We start from the raw sequence: 20,080 nt of genomic DNA, 5'->3' as shown, positions 1-20,080 counted from the left end.
AAAGACAAAATCCACAGAGGAAAGAGAAACAATGGAGTGCTGCAAGGCCTTTCGACTTATGGTACTTACTTAGCAGACTGACTTGGTAAAGGACTATAAGTCGAAAGTGCCTTGCAGCACTCCATTGTTTCTCTTTCCTTCATTGATTTTGTCTTTATATATATATATATATATATATATATATATATATATATATATATATATATATATATATATATATATATATAATAATAATTGCTTTATTCATTAAAGAAATGCAGATGCTGATGCTGTTTTTGGAATTAACTTGCTAGTTCAAAGGGTCGAAAGCGTTTGTCTGCTTGATACCGGAAACTATCCATGAATGTATTAAGATTTGCACCACACCCCCCCAACCCCACCTTGGAAAATATGCTGCGGCCGCCCATGGTGCTAAGGCAATTAAAATAATCTACTTATAAGTGATGTTCAAATTGCATGGTTTTAAACTGATGAAAATTATTTTTCTCAAGTTCCTCCACAAGAATGTCTTGGTCAGCAATTAAACCCTAGTCAGCTTTCACACTAATGGACGATATATCTAAGCGCAAAAGTTGAATATGAGCCTATGAAACCAGAGATTTCGAAGCACTGTTTTGCCGAACGAAAGTATCAAAGTATGAAAATCATATCAGTAAACAGATTTCCCTTAATTATTACATAGGCTGACAGGTAGCGAGGTTTTCAGAGATAATACAATTAACACAAACGTTGACAAATCTTGACTACTTTGTATTACGGCGATGGAAAAAGCTGGGAAATCTTCTGAGAATTTCAGGTCTGGTCACGGTGCAATTAAGCATTTCAGGTCTGAACTATAAAACCGTAATTGATTTTAGAAGTGCCTCTAAGTGTATATGAACATGGATCTTTCCCAGATAGTGACCCCAAGGGTTTTAACCCAGTGTGTATCCACCTTTGCGGTTTGTTTAGTATACAAACCCGTTGGGGATGACCGTAAAAACATAAACAAAGGACTTTAAATATCATAAAGATAATGACCCCCAAACTTTGCTGGGCGTCACTATCTAGAAAAGATCCCATAAACCTTATGGATGTTCAAAGAATAACAATGACCATAACCTGCCAAAGGGGTTTGACGCATTCATATCTCGCAAGATGAATTTATCTCCAGATAAGAGCTCCTGAATATGTCTTTTATTTTATTTCATAAAGCTGAAACGAATACAACGAGCTTTGTCATTCCGATCAGACGAAATATACTAGAAAATCTAGAACTATGCCAGACCAGACCTGCTCAAAAGATGCCAGAGTGCCGCCCGGGGTCGACACCTCCCCCCCTTAGTTATGCCACTGAGCTACTGACATCTTGCCCTGATTCTTATAACTTTCCATGCTTTTCCCTTGCTCAACCGAGATTGGGAAGATTAAAGGTACCATGGTAGAACTTTTTCCAGTTATTGTCTTCTAAGAGTACAGATCTTTCAAAATAATTCTGTTTACATTGCTAATATTTCTCCAAGTCATCTTTCTGCCTATGTGCTTACCGAAGAAAAATGTTCTAAGGTAAAAAGAGAGAGAGAGAGAGAGAGAGAGACGTGTAGCATTAGAAGGGCCTTTCGCCACAAAAAAAATGTTGAGTTATAAGCCATCAAAGTTTTGGAACTTCAACCTGCTGTCATTTCTTTATTTTTCAAGATACAAAGTTAAAATTTGAATGAGAGGAAGTATTTGTGATCAGAAATATAACAGTATGCATTAAAAAAATTAGGGTTCAACCCCATTCGCATTTTTTGGGAAAAAGGGGGGGGGATTTTACAGGTATAATTATGGTGTTTTTCGAGTTTTTCGGAAAATTTTGATCACTTAGTCTTTACATATTGTGTGTAATGCTTATTACTTTATAATTATTAAGTTTTTATTGCAAATAATAAGCTATTTTTAAACATACGGACGAAAACATTGAGCAATCTTTATAACAGTTATCTCTCTCTCTCTCTCTCTCTCTCTCTCTCTCTCTCTCTCTCTCTCTCTCTCTCTAATATTATCAGTATTATCATTGTTTATTATTAGCATTATTATAATCATTATTATTTTTCAATATTATTGCTTTAATATTATTGCTATTGTTCCTACTGATGTTTTTATAGTAATTTCCATAAACAAAAAAGTACAAACCCTGATACAAAGCAGAGTATAAACAAAGAAAAATTTAATTGTAATGGAAAGGAAAAGGATTACACTCACTTTGTCAGTAACTTGTGGTCGATAGCAGTTCCATATTATTCCTCGTTCATCAACAGTTATTCATTTTCTAAACCGTAGTCCTTTTCCGTTTCACGTTCGTCATCTAGGCCTATAGAGGTAGGCTTCTTGGTTGAATAAAAAAACATAATCTAGGCCTTTTTGCCTCCTTTCTTTTGCCACATTTTGTGCCCATTCTTTCTTGTTGGCAACACGAACACGTCCCGTTTTCTTTACTTTACCTTGCATGCTATTGTTAGGGCTACCACCACTGCTACCTCTAGGCCTACCACCACTAGGCCTACCACTGCTACTACCAGCTTAGCCTGCCTCTACAGACCTAAAATCACTATCTTTATCACCATCATCATCACCATCATCAATGCTCTCTTCTGAATTCACTGACGTAGATAAAGAATCATCCTTTAGGCACATAATCGGGATTGTCTACGTCAGTGGTTCTTAACCTCGTCTAAGTCGGTCCCCTTGCATCTATGGCATCGATTTAAAGGAAAACCGAAAATTCTTCAAAACATCAACTCTAACCAGGGTAGTAAACTTGGCCTTTTGCCATAAAACGACACTTAAATTTTCGCCTTTTCACGCGATCAGGCGCCCAGTTGGCCATTGGTCTACGTCGTCGATTCGATGTCCGAAAATTTCATCACTGAAATAATGAAAACGACACAAATTTTCGTCTTTTCACACGATCATTGGCCACTGCAGCTGATTCAAATTTCACAAATGAATAATAATATCACTGTGCAAAAATAGCGGCAGAAATCACAGGATTTGTTTAAAGTTTACGGGGAAGGCTGAAACTACGGCCGTTCGGTACCAACTTGGCGTTCCCAGGAGCTGAGTGGTGAGACGACGTTAATTTTCGCCTTTTCACACGATCATTGGGCACTTAGCTATTACCTACAGAATCACTAGTATTTCCTGACATAATAAAGGCAAAAACAAGCTGCAAATTCACAAAATAATAAGTAAAAATAGCGGCAGAAACCACACGATTTGTTTACGGAAGGCTGAAACTACGACCGTTCGGTACCAACTTGGCATCCCAGGAGCTGAGTGGCGAAAGGTCGTTCTGTTTTACAAACTACCACTCGATTGCAACTACTGGCCAGAAGGTTGAAAATCATACTCATAAAGGAGGATCATTTACCTATGTTTTTGTATGGAAAGGGCCTCTTGCACCTTCCCATATGAAGGTTAGATATGTTGGGAAGATGATAAGGCGAAAAATGCCATTGTCAGTTGTGGCGAGAGGCCCTTCTAATGCTACACGCCTCACATGCGAATGAAGTGTGAACTGGAGAAAGTTAGCGAATTCTTGTTTAAGAAGAGAAAGCTGGATTCCTTTGACATGTATTGGGACAAACATGAAAGGTCAGTGTGGGTGCGAGAATGTAAAGGACAAAGCTTTTGTTTTGGGGGTAACTGGAAGGTATAGACCTGGGGTGGGGACAGCACACGCAATGACAGGAGTAGGCCTACTCTGGGGAATGGCGAAAGAGCGCAAGCAGTATTGGGTGGGGTAGGTGAAAAGGTTTTAATAGTAGGTGTACATAGTCCGGGGATGGAAAAGGATGAAAATAAAATGAATAACTCTGAGAGAATCTGGATTTGTGTCTGGCTGTATTTGGAGAATATGAAAGTGTGATTGCATTAGGTGATTAATGCTAAAATGGGTGACAGATTTGGAGTTTCTGGAGTAAATAAGAATGGGAAGATGTTTATGGAAATGTATTTGGGAAAGGGTTTCACTGCTGGAAATATGTGGTTTCTAAAGAATATCAAATTTATAGATACCTAAGTAAGAGGAACCGGTGATTAAAAAAGTTTTTACAACCGTAGGATAGTAGAGTAAATTGATAAGCCAGTAGATAGATTTATCGCGGGATAAGGATACAATTTAAACTGGAGAGGAAGAGGTGAAAATGTTTGTCAAAGTATGAATTATGTGAATAATTATGTTTCATGAAGGTCCCCCAGTAGGCTACCATTTCCATTCAGCTTCAAGCATGAGTAAGAACTTTTGTTTAAAGCAATACTCGGATAACTAATGTGTTAATTTGATGTAGATACTTATTTTTTAAAAGAAATATTCGTATAGTATGATATTAAGGGAAATTCCCATAATTCAATTTGTTTAAATGAATGCCAAATATGATTTTCTTGGTAGAAGTTGTAGATAATCTGTTTGTTCGAGATATTTCCAGGCTAGCCGATTTGACCAACATTATATAATGTTCTACTTCTTGTGGGAGCCTGTGTGTGTGTGTGCCATAACGTTTAAGAGCTGGCGACATTCATATAAGTAGCTACTTACGGTTGGAACTGAAGGCAAGGAAGTCTCAATTCTCAGGCCATCTGACGAAGATAGAAAGAAGAATACCATGTTTTCAGTTCACCAAAATTATTTTTAGCGTTTGCCTTCAAGAGTGGAGCTGTTCCAAGGACAATACCTGTCTACCAATACTATGCATACGATCAACCAGAAGCCATTGTTATCTCCTTTCATACATCATTTCACGAGTATCAGTGAATTTTATACTTTTATATACACTTGTGATTTAATCACAAGTATAAAGCCATTGCCCACTGCTATTAAGGAACCCTACCACGCACACGTTGTGACAAAATTTTGGCCACTGTGACAGGATATTTTAAGTAGCTATGCTTTGATGTGATTTTACAGTGTTAGCCTAAGGTTTAGATATATTTCAGCTTAGCAATGACAGAGCTAGCAAAGCTTGTGGAATTTGCAGGTAAGAAGGGTTTAGAAGTCCCTGAAATAAAGAAATTTGTTTGTGAACAGCAAGATCTAGCCGGTGCAGAGAAACAGAGAGCGGAGAAGAAGCTGAAAGATAGAGAGTTTATTATGAGAAGATTCTAGCAGAATGCAAAGGAACTTGAAAAGTTACAATTCAAGGCAGAAATTAGTAGTGTAACTTTAAAGAGACAGGTAAGCAGCATTAGGTAGATCTAAGCCGGCTGTTCGCGGTGGGCTAGGTTATGGCAGTTGACATTTTTCTATAGAACTTTACTTGCTGAACAAGAATTTAAAGTAATATTTTGTCGGTCGGCTGTAATTAAGCTGTAAATTACCTTAGAACTGTAGCCGACGGTAAGGGGGACCGGTTGCGAATCCGGGTCCTGGGTGGGTAAAACACTTTCGAGAATAGCTCACGGTGAAGGGGACCCGTTGGGAATCCGGGGTTCTGGGTGGGGTAAATAACTTGGGAAAAGGTTTGGGCAACTTATTGTTGTATTTCCAGTTATATATGTCATTTGGAACACGAAAAACAAGCGTAAAAATAAGGGGGAATAAATGGATAGCGCGAGCCGTTACAAAGGTACTTTTTACATATCAGTACTACTGCTGATTCCAGGCCATGTCACGCATGCGTGGTCTTACAGGGGAGCTTTCGGTTCATCCAATGCCTCCAACTGAGAGAGTATTTGGTGGGTTTTTTGACGGGTGGCTGTACCCAACCAATCACATTGCGACGTTACCCCAGCATTACGTTTCACCCAGTCGGAGAATTTGGGCGATACATAAACTCAGTTACATGTATTCCTTTTGCTCAACTGTTTTATAACCGTGTCCTATTCGTTGTAGCTTGTGCCTACAACCTTCTTCCAGTACTTTTCTGTTCACAAATATATTGACGTCCTTGACGTCTCTTCGCAACATGATTTTACCATAAATAAGTTACAAAATTACTTTACATTTGTTGGCAGACACCTGAACCATGTATATGGGGTAGGAGGAGAAGGGTCTTGCAGGACGTTTCGCTACCACTTTCTCTCAGTGACGTTAACAGAAACCTTTTTTTTACGTATTTTGTAAGCCCTGTGGTTGGCGCGCGCAGCACAATATTACCGCTTGCCAGAGCATATGAGCCTGCCAGATTATTTTAAAAGATGCGGATAAGGCGCGCAGCGCCGTTCCGCCACCCCAAAACTGAAAGCAGAAATACACTTTTAGCCCCCCCCCCAACTTCCTCCTTCCTACCCTGTTCCGGTGCAGTTCACCGGCACAGTTCACTCACTCTTCAACCCAGCACGATGGCGGACGTCACCCCCAGAACCTCCCGCTCCTCTGAGCCTATAACCAAGGGCAATTTGCCACTTACCTGTGTCAGTTGCTATCTTAGTTATAAGGACTACATTGTACCGGGGACAACTATTGTATCTGATTGCTGGAGAGCTTATGACTGCCTGAAGGACGAAGGCTACGTACACTTAACCGTCAATCACTCTATGAACTTTGTGGACCCACTAACTGGTGCTCATACAAATACTATTGAGAGGAGGTGGAGGGAACTTCGTGAGATGACACCTAGGTACGGCCGTAGGAGGTACAACTTCGTCGGGTACTTGGCAGTGGCCTATTTTAAAATCCACTTTCATGACCCGAAGACGAGGCTCCACACGTTCGTAAAGGCGGCGGCTGAATTGTACCCTCCACCCCTTTAGGATAAGGTTTCTAAACTATCCTTCTTTATTATTAGGTAGTTAGGTCACCTTTGTTTTGGTGTTATTAGGTTTTAGTGCTTTTCATGTAGAAGCGTTATTATTTTTTGGGTAACTGTCATTTACTGCCATGTTTCTACATAACAGTCCTACGTCACTTTACCAACTTGTACCTTTTGTGCAGTACCCCACCTTCCCCCCCCCCCACTGAACATATGGCTCCCTAGTGGTTACGTAACCCAAGATGGCAGATATGTTTACCATTTACGTTTCTTCGCCCTAATCACAAGCAACGGTTAGTGTGCAGTTGAGGTAGCCTGTGGCAGTTGACGTTTTTCAGTGTTGCTTTGCTTGCTTTGCATGAGTTTAGGGTAACATTTTGCCCGTTGGCTGCAGCTAAACTGTAATTTGTTCATGAAACTTACCTGTCAGATATATATACAGCTGTATTTCTCCGAAATCCGACAGAATTTCAAAACTTGCGGCACACGCAGTGTGGCCAGGTGGTTAGTACTCATTCCCGCCGCTGGGTGGCGGAATCGGGAACCATTCCCATTTTCTATTCAGATTTTCTCTGTCGCCGGTACTGTTAACATCTGTTTACAGTACCTCCGCCTCTGGATTTCGTTAACTTGCATAGTTTTCCACTTGAGTATTCTATTGACTTTTGGTTTTGACTTTGGCTTGTGGATTGGCATACGCTTTTTGTGGACTGTTTATGATTTTGCTTTTGACTGCTCTTGAATGATGTCTGGTACTAGTTCTGCTAGCTTTCGAGTATGTTGTGTGAGTGAGTGCAAGGTGAGGCTACCAAGGCTTCGTAGACCCTCACTTTCCGGTTTGCATGAGGTGTAGGGGGCATGTATGTTTGATCAATGATCGCTGCAAAGAGTGTGAGCCTTTGTCTGATGCGAGCTGGAAATTGTATGATTCCTATGTTCGTAAGTTAGAGCGTGACAGGATCAGGAGGTCTTCCTCCAGGAGTGTGTGTAAGAGTCAGGGTTCTATTTCTTCACCTGATAACCCCAATGTAGACATTGTTGTACCTGTCCCTGTGGTTTTGCCTTCGGGCCCTGAGGTTGTGTCTGCGGGGGGTTTGGCCCTGACGGAGATCATGAACACCATCCGTGCTCTAGAAAACAAAGTGTCTTCGCTTCAAAGTGCTGTGCAGTGTAGTGTTCCCCCTAGTGTCGTGGAGGGGGCGCGTCAGATCGGCCCCATAATGCTTCTAGGCCTGGACCTCTGTCAGACTCCCAGGACTCAGGGAGAAGGCATGTCGAAAGCCGTAAGAGGGTTACGGGGCTTCCCACCGGTCTGACGTCCCTTCGCAGTTCCTGTTGTCACTTCCCAGGCTGCTAAGGATCGTGCTTCGGCTCGTATCCTTAAGGACTGCTTTTCGTCCTCCGAGGCGTCCTCCCCTCGTAGGGGTTGGAATTCTCGCAAGGACTCTCGCCCACTGAAGAGGAGCTTTAGAGATGACGCTTCACGTCAGTTTTCTCCGTCTGTGCGGGATTTTGAAGCTTTCCCGCCACAGAAGAGGACACGTACGTCGTCAGAGGAGGACGTTTGCGAGCGCCCCAGTCGCTCTAAGGAGAGAGCTGTTCTTGCTCCTGTGAGGAAGAAGAAGGCGTCCCCTCGCCCCTCTTCTTCCCGTAGGCTCTCCTCTCCTCCTGGATATGAGACCTCTCCTTCCAAGAGTATCTTACGAGATATGCAGCGTCAGTTGGCCTCTCTTCTGGCCGAGAAGGAATCAGAACCACGTCGTCGCAAGGACTTGAGGCTTCCCATTAAGAAGTCCAGGAAGTCCCCGTCTCCTGCTCCTTTTTCTTCGTCTCCATCTCCTGCTTCTTCGCCCTGTCGTCCTCACAGCTCTCGAGTTCCTTTTCGTGACTCTCGTCATCATCACGACGCCTCGCAAGCAGCTATCCAGGACTCTTCATTAGCTGCTCGTCAGGACGCTTCTCTCGCTGCTGCACAGGACGTTCGGCAGGACGCTCAGCATGACGCTAGGTTGGGCTCCCGATCGGATGCTCTTCAGGACGCTCGCCAGGGCGCCGCCAGGGCGCCGCCAGGGCGCCTCTTTAGTCGCTCGCCGGGACGCTCCAGAGCATTCTGATCCTGCAGGGAAAAGTAGATCCCTCTTCCGTATCGGACCTCAAGGCCTTCGTTCCCCGAAAGCTGTTTGTGATTCTCGTGGTTCGCCCTTTCATGAAGGAGAAGTCTCTGGCGATTCTGAGCCTGCGGGTTTTGATCAACCTTCTGCTTCCTCGTCTTCCGACTACCAGGTGTTAACCGGCCTTCTTAAGGACTTATTCGGCGATAAGTTTAAACCCTCGGCTCCTCTCTCTCCTCCTTCGCAGCTTGCCTCTTCCAAAGCGAGGAGAACGCCGGGGTTTGTGAAGATGACTTCTTCTCTGGCTACGAAGAAGGCCTTCAAGAAGGTTAACACCTGGATGGAGGAACGGAAGACGCAAGGCAAGACTTCTTTTGCCCTTCCTCCTTCTAAGCTTTGCGGTAAGGCGGGCATGTGGTATGAGACAGGTGAGGACGTCGGTTCTCGTGTTCCTTCTTCGTCTCAAGGAGACTTCGCCAGCCTTGTCGACTCTTCCAGGAGGTCCCTGCTGTCGACTGCTAAGGTTTCGTGGACTATGTCCGAGACCGACCATCATCTGAAGGGACTCTTCCGTTCTATGGAAGTTTTCAACTTCTTAGACTGGTGCTTGGGTGCTTTAGATCTCAAGCTTAGAAGCCCCGACTCGATCAGCCTGGGGGAGCTATCCAGTGTTTTGAATTGCATGGATAAGGCCGTCAGGGATGGCTCTGAGGAACTGGCCTCCCATTTTTGTACAGGCCTTTTGAAGAAGAGGGCCTTGTACTGCAATTTCACCTCCAAGTCAGTTTCGCCGTCACAAAGGGCTGAATTATTGTTTGCCCCTTTGTCGAGCCATCTCTTCCCCCAGCCTTTAATCAAAGATCTTGCTTCCAGTCTTAAGGAGAAGGCAACGCAGGACCTATTGGCCCATTCGTCTAGACGTCCTTCAGTCCCTTCTACGTCTTCGTCGGTTCTTTCCTCCAAGAAGAAACAGCCCTTTCGTGGAGGAGCTTCTTCCTCGAAATCGACTCCACGAGGGAGAGGTTATTCCAGAGGAGCAGCCCCATCGAAGCCCAGGGGCAAAAAGTGATCATCAACTCCTCCAGACACCTGTGGGAGCCAGGCTACTTTCATTTGCGGGAGCCTGGAGAGCGAAAGGAGCGGACTCTTGGTCCGTCGAAGTTCTAGAGAAAGGCTACAAGATCCCCTTTCTCGATTCGCCACCCCTTTGTACGTCACCCAAGGATCTGTCGCCCTCCTACCATTGGGAAAAACAACAGATCCTCTTAGATCTTTTGGAGCAGATGCTCGTAAAAAGAGCTGTGGAGCCAGTTCAGGATCTTTCCTCTCCAGGGTTCTACAACCGACTGTTCTTAGTCCCGAAACAGTCGGGTGGGTGGAGACCTGTTCTGGACGTAAGCAGGCTGAACCGCTTCATTGTCAAAGAGAAGTTCAGGATGGAAACGTCACAATCTGTTCTCGGAGCGCTAAGACCAGGAGATTGGATGGTCTCTCTGGACTTACAAGATGCTTACTTCCACGTTCCCATACATCCTCAGTCAAGACAGTACCTGAGGTTTGTACTGGGGGGAAGAGTCTTCCAATTCCGAGCTCTTTGCTTTGGTCTCAGCACAGCTCCCATGGTATTCACAGTGATCATGAGAAATGTGGCGAGGTGGCTTCACTTGGCGGGGATCCGCGTTTCGCTTTACCTGGACGATTGGCTCATTCGAGCTTCTTCCCAAGCTCAGTGTCTGGAGGACCTAATTTCGACATTGGAGTTGACGAAGTCCCTGGGACTTCTAGTCAACAAAGAAAAGTCCCATCTGATCCCGACTCAGTCCATCGTCTATCTGGGGATTCAGATGGATTCAGTGGCTTTTCGAGCGTATCCATCCCTAGAACGTCAACAACATTGCTTGGAAAAAGTTTCGTCTCTCCTGGGGAAGGAAACATGCTCGGTGAGGGAATGGATGAGTTTGCTGGGGACCATTTCCTCGCTGGAGAAGTTTGTTTCCCTGGGAAGACTTCATCTCAGGCCGCTCCAGTTTTTCCTAGCGGAGAACTGGATGAACAAGGAGGACCTGGAAGAGACCTTGAAGATCTTTCCGTCTGTCAAGACTCACCTGAGGTGGTGGCTCGACCCCTTGTTACTGGCAGGAGGCGTTTCCCTACGTCTTCAGAGCCCCGACCTAGTGTTGTTTTCCGACGCGTCCAGGGAAGGATGGGGAGCAACACTAGGAGGGGAAGAAGTGTCAGGCACCTGGAGAGGGGAACAGGTGTCCTGGCACATCAATCTCAAAGAATTAGGAGCTATCCATCTAGCCCTCCAATTCTTCGAGGATCGTGTGTCAGGCCGAGTTGTTCAGGTGAATTCCGACAACACCACAGCCTTAGCTTACCTCAAGAAGCAGGGGGGTACTCGCTCCCGTTCCCTGTTCAACTTGGCAAAGGAGATCCTGCTTTGGACTCATGCTCGGGGGATCACGATTCTCACAAGGTTCATCGCGGGCGTAGAGAATATCCGTGCGGACCTTCTCAGTCGGCAGCATCAACTTCTGCCGACAGAATGGACCCTTCACGAGGAGGTGTGTCTGGATCTGTGGAAGTTATGGGGACGTCCCCTAGTAGACCTCTTTGCGACGTCCAGAACAAAGAGGCTTCCTCTTTATTGCTCCCCTGTCTTAGATCCGGGAGCCTTAGCAGTAGATGCCCTCCTCTGGGACTGGAAAGGCCTAGATCTTTACGCTTTTCCTCCCTTCAAGATCCTGGGAGAAGTGATCAGGAAATTCTCAGCGTCGGAAGGAACAAGGATGACTTTAATAGCCCCCTTTTGGCCAGCAGCGGATTGGTTCACAGAGGTCATGACCTTCCTTGTGGACTTCCCAAGGACACTCCCCCTGAGAGTAGATCTTCTCAGGCAGCCCCATTTCCTAAGATTCCACAAAAACCTCCCCGCTCTGAGTCTAACTGCATTCAGACTATCTCGAAGTTGGCAAGAGCGAGGGGGTTTTCGAGAGCAGTGGCAAAGGCTATCGCCAGTGCCAGACGACCCTCTTCTATTTCAGTCTATCAATCGAAGTGGGCCAATTTTAGGAGATGGTGCAAGAGCAGCGGGATTTCCTCGACCACGACCTCTGTGCCCCAAATAGCGGACTTCCTTCTACATCTCAGGGAGAAAGAAAAACTGGCAGTCTCTACCATTAAAGGCTATAAAAGTATGCTGTCGGCAGTCTTCCGACACAGGGGCCTTGACTTAGCCGACAACAAGGATCTCCACGATCTCTTGAGATCCTTTGAAACTGTTAAGGTTCCTAGGCCCATGACTCCTCCTTGGAACCTAGATGTGGTCCTAAAATTTCTTATGTCAAGTCCTTTTGAACCTATGTCTTCTGCTTCTCTCAAGAACGTGACTAGAAAGGCAATTTTCCTAACCTCTCTGGCGACGGCGAAGAGGGTTAGTGAAGTTCAGGCTATTAGCAAGCACATTGGCTTTAGGGGTCCTAATGCCGTTTGCTCCCTAAGTCCATTTTTTCTTGCCAAAAATGAAAATCCTTCAAACCCGTGGCCCAAGACGTTTGAAATCAAAGGTTTGACGGAGATTCTTGGACAAGAATCAGAGAGAGTCTTGTGCCCTGTCAGGGCTCTCAAATTCTACTTAGCCAGGACGAAAGAAAGCCGAGGCCCGTCGGACAATCTGTGGTGTTCGGTTAGAAGACCTGACTTACCTATGTCCAAGAATGCTCTGTCATTCTTTTTAAGAAGTACCATCAAAGAGGCTCATTCTTCCTGCCAAGAAGAGGACATGAGGCTTCTTAAAGTGAAAGCTCACGAAGTGAGAGCCATCGCGACTTCGGTGGCTTTCCAGAAGAATATGTCTCTTAACGATCTTCTGGGTACCACCTTCTGGCGGAGTAATTCAGTTTTCGCCGCATTACTTACGAGATGTGAAGTCAACTTTTGAGGACTGTTCTTCGCTGGGACCATACGTTTCCAGAAGACACAATGTTGGGAGAAGAGGGCAATACTCATCCTATCCTTTAGGGGTTAGGTGGTATTTTTAATCTTGGTTTTTGTATTCTCGGTTGTTGGGTGGCCACCGATGTGGATGTCCCAATCTTTAGCCTATATTAGGTTCAATGGCTTAGTTAGGCTCGGTCAGGTGGTTGGTTGTTGCTCTTTTCCCCTCTCAGTATGGTCATATGATCTAGTCCCATTGTGGTCTCGCCCCCGTGGACAGGTCATCTAGATCTCACCAGCTTTATAGGTCCCTACCTTGCTGGAGAATCTAGTAAAGCAGAAGCAGGCTTGGGTGACAGTAACCTCGAAGTCAGCTATGCTAACAGGTAAGGAACCAAGGCGTCAATCGCCTACATCTATTTGTTTCCTAAATCCTATTCTGTCTCTACCCACCTCCAATGGTGGGATTCAGCTGTATATATATCTGACAGGTAAGTTTCATGAACAAAATGATATTTTAATGATAAAATAAAGTTTGTTCATACTTACCTGGCAGATATATATAATTATAGTGCCCACCCACCTCCCCTCAGGAGACAGTGGCACTAGAAAATCTGAATAGAAAATGGGAATGGTTCCCGATTCCCGCCACCCAGCGGCGGGAATGAGTACTAACCACCTGGCCACACTGCGTGTGCCGCAAGTTTTGAAATTCTGTCGGATTTCGGAGAAATACAGCTGTATATATATCTGCCAGGTAAGTATGAACAAACTTTATTTTATCATTAAAATATCATTTTACCCTTGAGCTGTATCAGTGCAGGGGACCCACGGTACTGGCGTGCAGTCTTCAAGTGTCAATTACGCTTTAGTTACAGCCGACCGACAAAATTTTACTTGAAATTCTTGTTCAGCAGGTTAAGTTCTATAGAAAAACGTCAACTGCCATAGGCTACCTCACCGCGGACAGTGGGCTTAGAATTACCCAGCATTATTACCCCTGTAGTAGCTGCAAAACCCAAATTGCCCAATTGATGAGATGCATGATGCATACGCTCTCATCGAAAGACTTGAAATGTTTGCAGGGAGACAAAGCTGGCCTGGGAATAAGTGGACTATGTATCTCAGTCCATTACAGACAGGTGCAAGTTTATATAAAGATGTATTATACCAAATCTTTTCAGGGCAAGGTGGCTAGCGAAGTGTGGCAAATCGTGGTGCTAAGGATATATCAGGCCCAAGTAATAAAACAGGTTGATTAGTTGATTGTCAGCGGTCATCTCATGACAAAAATGTACCATTGAACATATCACCAGCAGTTTTAATTGGCCAGTAGTGGTTGAGGACATCAGCAGATTTTGCGGGTCCCGTGAAATTTGCCAGAAAACTGCACCAAGGGGCTGTACCAGGAAGATATCACCAGGTAAGATGCCAATGATGGGAGAGCCATTCAACAGAGTAACTGTGGAGCTGATTAGACCTATATCACATGTGTCTAAGGAGGGCAATAGGTACATCCTGATAGTAGTGGTAGATTTTCCCAGGAGATACCAAGAGGCGGTAGTACTCCCTAATATAGAAACGAAGCAGGTGAGAGAGGCACTATTTTAGGTTTTCAGCAGGGTGGGATTCCCCAAGGAAATGCTCAGTGACTAAGGTACCCACTTTACTTTAGTGATATTGAGGGAGGTGAGCTGTCTGGTGAGCACCAATCAGCTGCTTATGGCTCTGTATAACACAAGATGTAATGAACTGTGCAAAGGATCAATGCTATGCTGGAATTTATGCTGAAGGTGTGCCATTAGGGACCAAAGGATTGAGACCAGTATCTATCAGCAATCCTGTTTACATGTCGAGAGGTATCGCAGCCAAGCACTAGGTTTTAACCATTCGAGCTACTGTATGGGAGAACCATGAAACTGAGAGGACCGATACAGATTTGCAAGGATTATGGACCCCGTTGAAGCTGAGGAACCACGTGGAAGAGATCTTTTGACAGAAGCAGCACCGCAAGAAGAGGACCAGAGACCAGCAATTCAAGGAGGAATAGAAAATATTAGCATTCCTCCCTATGTAGGCAAACAAGCTGATGTTTTAAGGGAGAGGGCCTTATTTGGAAAAAGCCGGCAAGAGCCAAGTAGGGAGAAGATGTACAGGGATATTAACATTAGTAATGACTTAAGCAAGTAGCAGAAGAAGCGGTTTTTGCACTTGCTGGAGGAATACCAAGGTAACTTTAGCAGAAATCCAGGAAGAACTTGATTGGTAGAACACTGCATTGAATTTACAACAGAGCAGCCATTCAGATGAAAAATGTATCCATTTCCACGTGCTACCAGGGATCTTAGATGCTTAATATGGGGATCACTAAAAGATCAGCATCTACATGCTGTTCACCAGTAGTGATGGTGAGGAAGAAGAATGGATCAAATATGTTCTACGTGGATTGCAATCAACTTAACGTCATGACCAATTTTAACAATGAACCTATGGGAGATCTCTAGGCTATGGTGACAAAAATTTATTAAGATTTTTCACCAAGGCAGGCTTGAGCAAGAAAAAAGCATCAGTGGAGGAGACTGCATTTCAAGTGGATGTTACCAGTTCAAGAGGTGGGATTTGGAATAATGAACTCATAGCAACTTCCAAGAGGGTGATGAGGAAGATGCTAGCTGGAGCCAAGAACACTGTCCATTTTGTTTACAATGTTAACAAATGGAGCAGCATCATGGGAAGAATAGATCAAGGGACTAAGGGACTTATTCGGGAAAATGAGGGAAGCAGGACTGACTACTCAACCATCCAAGTGTTGTACTGGATACAGCAAAGTGGAATTCCTTGGACACATGATCTGAGAAATACCAGGAATAAAAAGAAGCTGATGAAGATCTAGCACACAGTAGCCTACCACCGAGGACCAAGATGAAAGTGAGATCATTACTAGGTCTGACTGGCTACAGGAAGTTTGTGAACAACTTTGCAAATCTTGCAGTGCCTTTGACCGACCTAATGCAGAAAAGATGGCCAAACGTGGTAAAGTGGAAGGACCCTCTACAAAATGTATATGATGGACTGAAGCTAGCTGTAGGAAATGCTCTGATGCTATGGGTACCATGAGGATGGATGCGTCAAATGAAGGACTAAGAAGAATATTACTGCATTGGTTTCCAGATGGCACTTTTCCAATAGTTTATGCAAGTATGGAACTCTAGAAAAACAAATGTTACTGTACCAATGAAAGCGTGCCTAGCTATAAAATATGTGCAGTAAAGAGATTCCATCTGCACTTACATGGTTAAGATTTTGTGACACAGACAGACCACGAGGCACTTGTACGCATTTGTCGTTGCATGATCAAAATTTCAAGTGTTATATAATGAGTTAAAAAGAAGGTCCTGTGGTGGAAGTGGCCTTTTGGCTTTATAATGGCAGGATTAAAACACTTAATGACAGATAAAAATATAAAAGTCATTCACAACCTCAACTTTAGACCGTACTTCATTCATGGAAGTGGTCTGGTGTAGGATCTGTTAACACTCTTCTTCTTTGTAAGATAGTTCATCACACTCAGTTGCCACTAAACCAATTTCCTCTAGATGAAGACGCATCCTCCCTTCTGCTTGAGATGACTGTGGGGTTTTAACGAATTTCTTCCGCCTTCTATCTGTCTGCTCTCTCTGCTCTGCTGCTTTCATCTCTTCTTTGGTCAGTATATACAGTTGCCCAATTCTCGCTGATTCAGGTATATACTTGCTTTCCCAAGTTGGGATTATGTAATCTTGATCAACACAGGCAATCTGGAAATATCATGAGTAAACAGATCAGATGGATGGATGTGGTGAGGTGGGACTGGGGGAAGATGATGCAAGGAATGGAAATAGATGGAGAAAATTGACTCAAGCGGCCGACCCTGCTATACAGTGGACTAATAAGGTCGAAAGAAGAAGGAGAATGTAGCTCAGTTAGTGCTGGGGTTATTCTGTCACGGGAACGTAGTCCTTTTATTAACCTGGCAGCTCTATTTTGTACTCCTTGCAATTTTCTTAGTAGATAGTTAGGGAGACCATAGTATATAACGTTGCAGTAGTCAAACCTCGAAAGTATTTGGTTGCGAATTGCTGTTTTCAGAGTATCTCCGTTTAGGTATTTTCTAATAAATACAGTGTTTCTAATATGATAGTTACAGGTTTTTGTAATATGCAATATATGATTCTTCATCGACAATTTATTATCAATAAATACTCCTAAGTTCCTCACTGCTGCTACAATATTTATTGTTGACGAACCAATATTTATTCTTTTGAAGTGTTCATATTTTCGTAGTGCGCTATCAGATCCAAATAGCATACACTCAGTTTTGTCTTCATTAAGTTTCAATTTCTTCTCCGACATCCATTTTTTTTATATCTTTCATTATTGCATCAATTTTACTAATGGTGCCTTCTACCGTTTCGACAGGAAAAGAGAACGGAGTATCATCAGCATACAGTTTATACTTAACCTTGGGCTTATTTGGAATTCTAGATAGTTCAATTGTGTAAATGCCAAATAGCAGTGGACCTAGAATGCTGCCTTGGGGCACTTCTTTTGTTAGGTCTTTCTTTTCTGATTTCACAATTGATATACTCACTGTAACCTTTCTGTTTTCTAAGTAGCTTTTGTACCTTTTGTGTACATTGTACATCATCTTCAATGCCTACTGCTCTCAGGTCTTCAAGCAGTAGATTGTGGTCAACTGTGTCAAATGCTGCACTTAGGTCAAGCATAACCAGGCTGCCACATTTTCCATTTGCTATAATTTTTACCATATTTATAATTGCACACAATGTAGTCTTTATTGAGTGTTTTTTTCTGTATGCTGACTGATCATCAGGTATTATGTTGAGTTGTTTCAAGCCTTTCTGTAAGGATGGGATTGAGTGACAAACTGGCTGGGTGTCGACTGGTTTATTGGTAGTTCCTTACTGAATGAATGTACAGAATCTTCGAAGATGTTATTGGCGTGTGTGAGCAGTAAAGTAGCATCTACACACAGACAGGGGAAAACAGAGGTAACGATTTGGGCATCTGTGTTTGTCGGCAGACAAACAGATGGCGATATTGAGAGACATAATAAACGTACAGTGATGAAACATATATCAATGGAAAGGCCAGTAAGTTCTACATATGGCCAATTGCATGAGATTCGAGACAGATTAATGAATACAATGTATTAGCATAATATATGTGAAATGACGAGACGTTTGGCGTCTTCACAAACAGAAACATACATACAGTTTGATACAGAAGATTCGGTGGAACATTGTGAGTACGTGATTAGAATGCTTGCATGGCAATGCAAGTAGTGGTGATTGTACATATATCAAGACAACAATGGTTAGGGAGAAACAGACGGAAATATTGTATGGTAGAAGTTTCGTTCCTTCAGAGAAAGAAAACGAGATACTCTTGTTTTGTCTTGTTCCCTCCGATGGATGACGAACACACACGTGTGTTTGGAAGAGGCAGCGACGGGCTCTTACAATACTTTCCCTCCAAAGCAAGGCATTGATGCGGAAATCGTCTTGCTGATAATTGTAATTGGCTCAAAGGGCTTGGGCTAGGGGCAGGTAGGAGGCTGAAGGGCGGCGCTGGCCGGCAGGAACTCGAGGAGGACGGTAGCGGGTTGAAGGGTGACGTCGGATGATCCTTCGTAAGCAGCTGGAGGGGGATGGCAGTAGGCTGAAGGATGATGGCGGCTGGTCCTTTGGTAGCCAGCTTGAGGGCTGAAGGATGTCGGCGGCTGATCCTTCAGTAGCCAGCTCGAGAGGGGCAGCAGCAGGCTGAAGGAGGATGTTGGCTGGTCCTTCGCTGGTCAGCTCGTCTGGTACAAGTTTGGGGGCGGCTTCATGCTTCCTGGAGGAGGCGTCCAGGGCTCCGGTGGTGGGGTGGGTCATCTCAGAGGGTCGGACATGTACTTAGAGCTTGGGAACGGTGGGAAGTGGCGAGGCGGGGAAGGGTCTGTTGGCGTGTGGGTCGTCATCTTGGGTCAGTCGGGTCCTTCGTGTCACTCCGGGGTCACCAGTGTAAGGACGGGATTGAGTGACATAGTGGCTGGGTGTCGACTGGTTTATTGGTAGCTCCTTACTGAATGAATGTACATGTTGTTGTTTCAGATTTAGCTGGCCTTGTGCCAGCATGGGCTCTTGCTCTGAGAGCAGCCCATAACTCTATGCTGATGATGAGTCTGTGAGATGGGTAGGTTAGATGAAAACTTTATTATGGTGCATGAAAGTGATTTTGGTGGGGGTGATTTTGAAGTGAAAAGATTTAACATTGCAACCTCTGAGCCTTAAGGTACCCATCAGATGAGGATAAAAGTATGATAGCAGTGAGTGTTGGCTATTGGGAGAGGCCAACAAATGGAGAAAAAGAAGAACTTGAGTAGTAGGCACAGGTAGCTAGTATGCTAGCTCTTGGTAATCTAAAGCCATATTCCTTGTCCGGTCCTAATTCTTGTGTGTGTATGTGTTTTGTGCATTTGTTGGGTGTTGATTGTAGTGGATGAAAGGTGATTTTGATAGGGGAGAGAGTGATTGCTAAAGAGTCAGCAGTTAGAGATGAGATGAAGTGGCTTTTGATTTGTTGTCTGGTTTAAAGTAGGGGTAGAGTCTGTTGTGTCTGATTTAAGAATTGGGAAGGAGAGCGGGTGGTTAAAGGTAAGGATTCTTTAGAGTTACCGTGGTGGTGGGTAGGAGCACAGGAAGCCTGCAGATTCATGAATGTTTGCCAGTAAGTGCTTTGTTATTTGGGTAGCTGTTCTTTCATTTCCTTCATATCTTGTTCTTAACTGTTCTGTTTCTGTACAGCCAAGAAGGTAGTGTTCCAGGGGTTCTTCTGGGATTGTTTCACAGTACTTGCATGGTTGGGGGTTGTCTACTATTCTTTGCCATGTGCACAGGTATCCTAGCCTTAGCCGATGGATTATGACTGCTAGGGCTCGTGACATGTCTTTGGTTATATTGTGTGGTTTTAGGTTTACGGTGTCCATTGAATGTACAGAATCTTCGAAGATGTTATTGGCGTGTGCGAGCGGTAAAGTAGCATCTACACACAGGCAGGGGAAAACAGAGGTAACGATTTGGGCATCTGTGTTTGTCGGCAGACAAACAGGTGGCGATATTGAGAGACATGATAAACGTACAGTGATGAAACATATATCAATGGAAAGGCCAGGAAATTCTACATATGGCCAATTGCATGAGATTCGAAACAGATTAATGAATACAATGGAGTAGCATAATATATGTGAAACGACGAGACGTTTGGCGTCTTCAC

The 20,080-nt window shown here is 44.1% G+C and overlaps 1 protein-coding gene across 8 annotated transcripts in view; it reads left to right on the top strand.

Moving 5' to 3' along the window:
• The first annotated feature begins 3,067 nt into the window (after positions 1–3,067).
• LOC136852274 (T-cell immunomodulatory protein) overlaps positions 3,068–20,080 on the top strand; it is a 259,930-nt gene continuing 242,917 nt past the window's right edge. The window contains exon 1 of one of the 8 annotated variants that reach the window (XM_067126754.1): positions 3,068–3,618. Coding sequence is in view for 4 of the 8 variants with exons in the window: in XM_067126749.1 (XP_066982850.1) it covers positions 4,713–4,767 (55 nt within the window). In the remaining 4 variants the exon portion in view is untranslated. Of the gene's footprint in view, positions 3,619–4,602; positions 5,198–20,080 lie in introns of those variants that run through there. The other 7 variants (XM_067126747.1, XM_067126749.1, XM_067126746.1 and 4 more) reach the window with 7 other exon arrangements.

The sequence above is a fragment of the Macrobrachium rosenbergii genome, chromosome 25 (genome assembly GCF_040412425.1).
Source record: "Macrobrachium rosenbergii isolate ZJJX-2024 chromosome 25, ASM4041242v1, whole genome shotgun sequence".
Taxonomy (NCBI): Eukaryota; Metazoa; Arthropoda; class Malacostraca; order Decapoda; family Palaemonidae; genus Macrobrachium; species Macrobrachium rosenbergii.
Note: the sequence above shows the minus strand (reverse complement) of the source record. Positions and strands in the feature narration are given on the sequence as shown.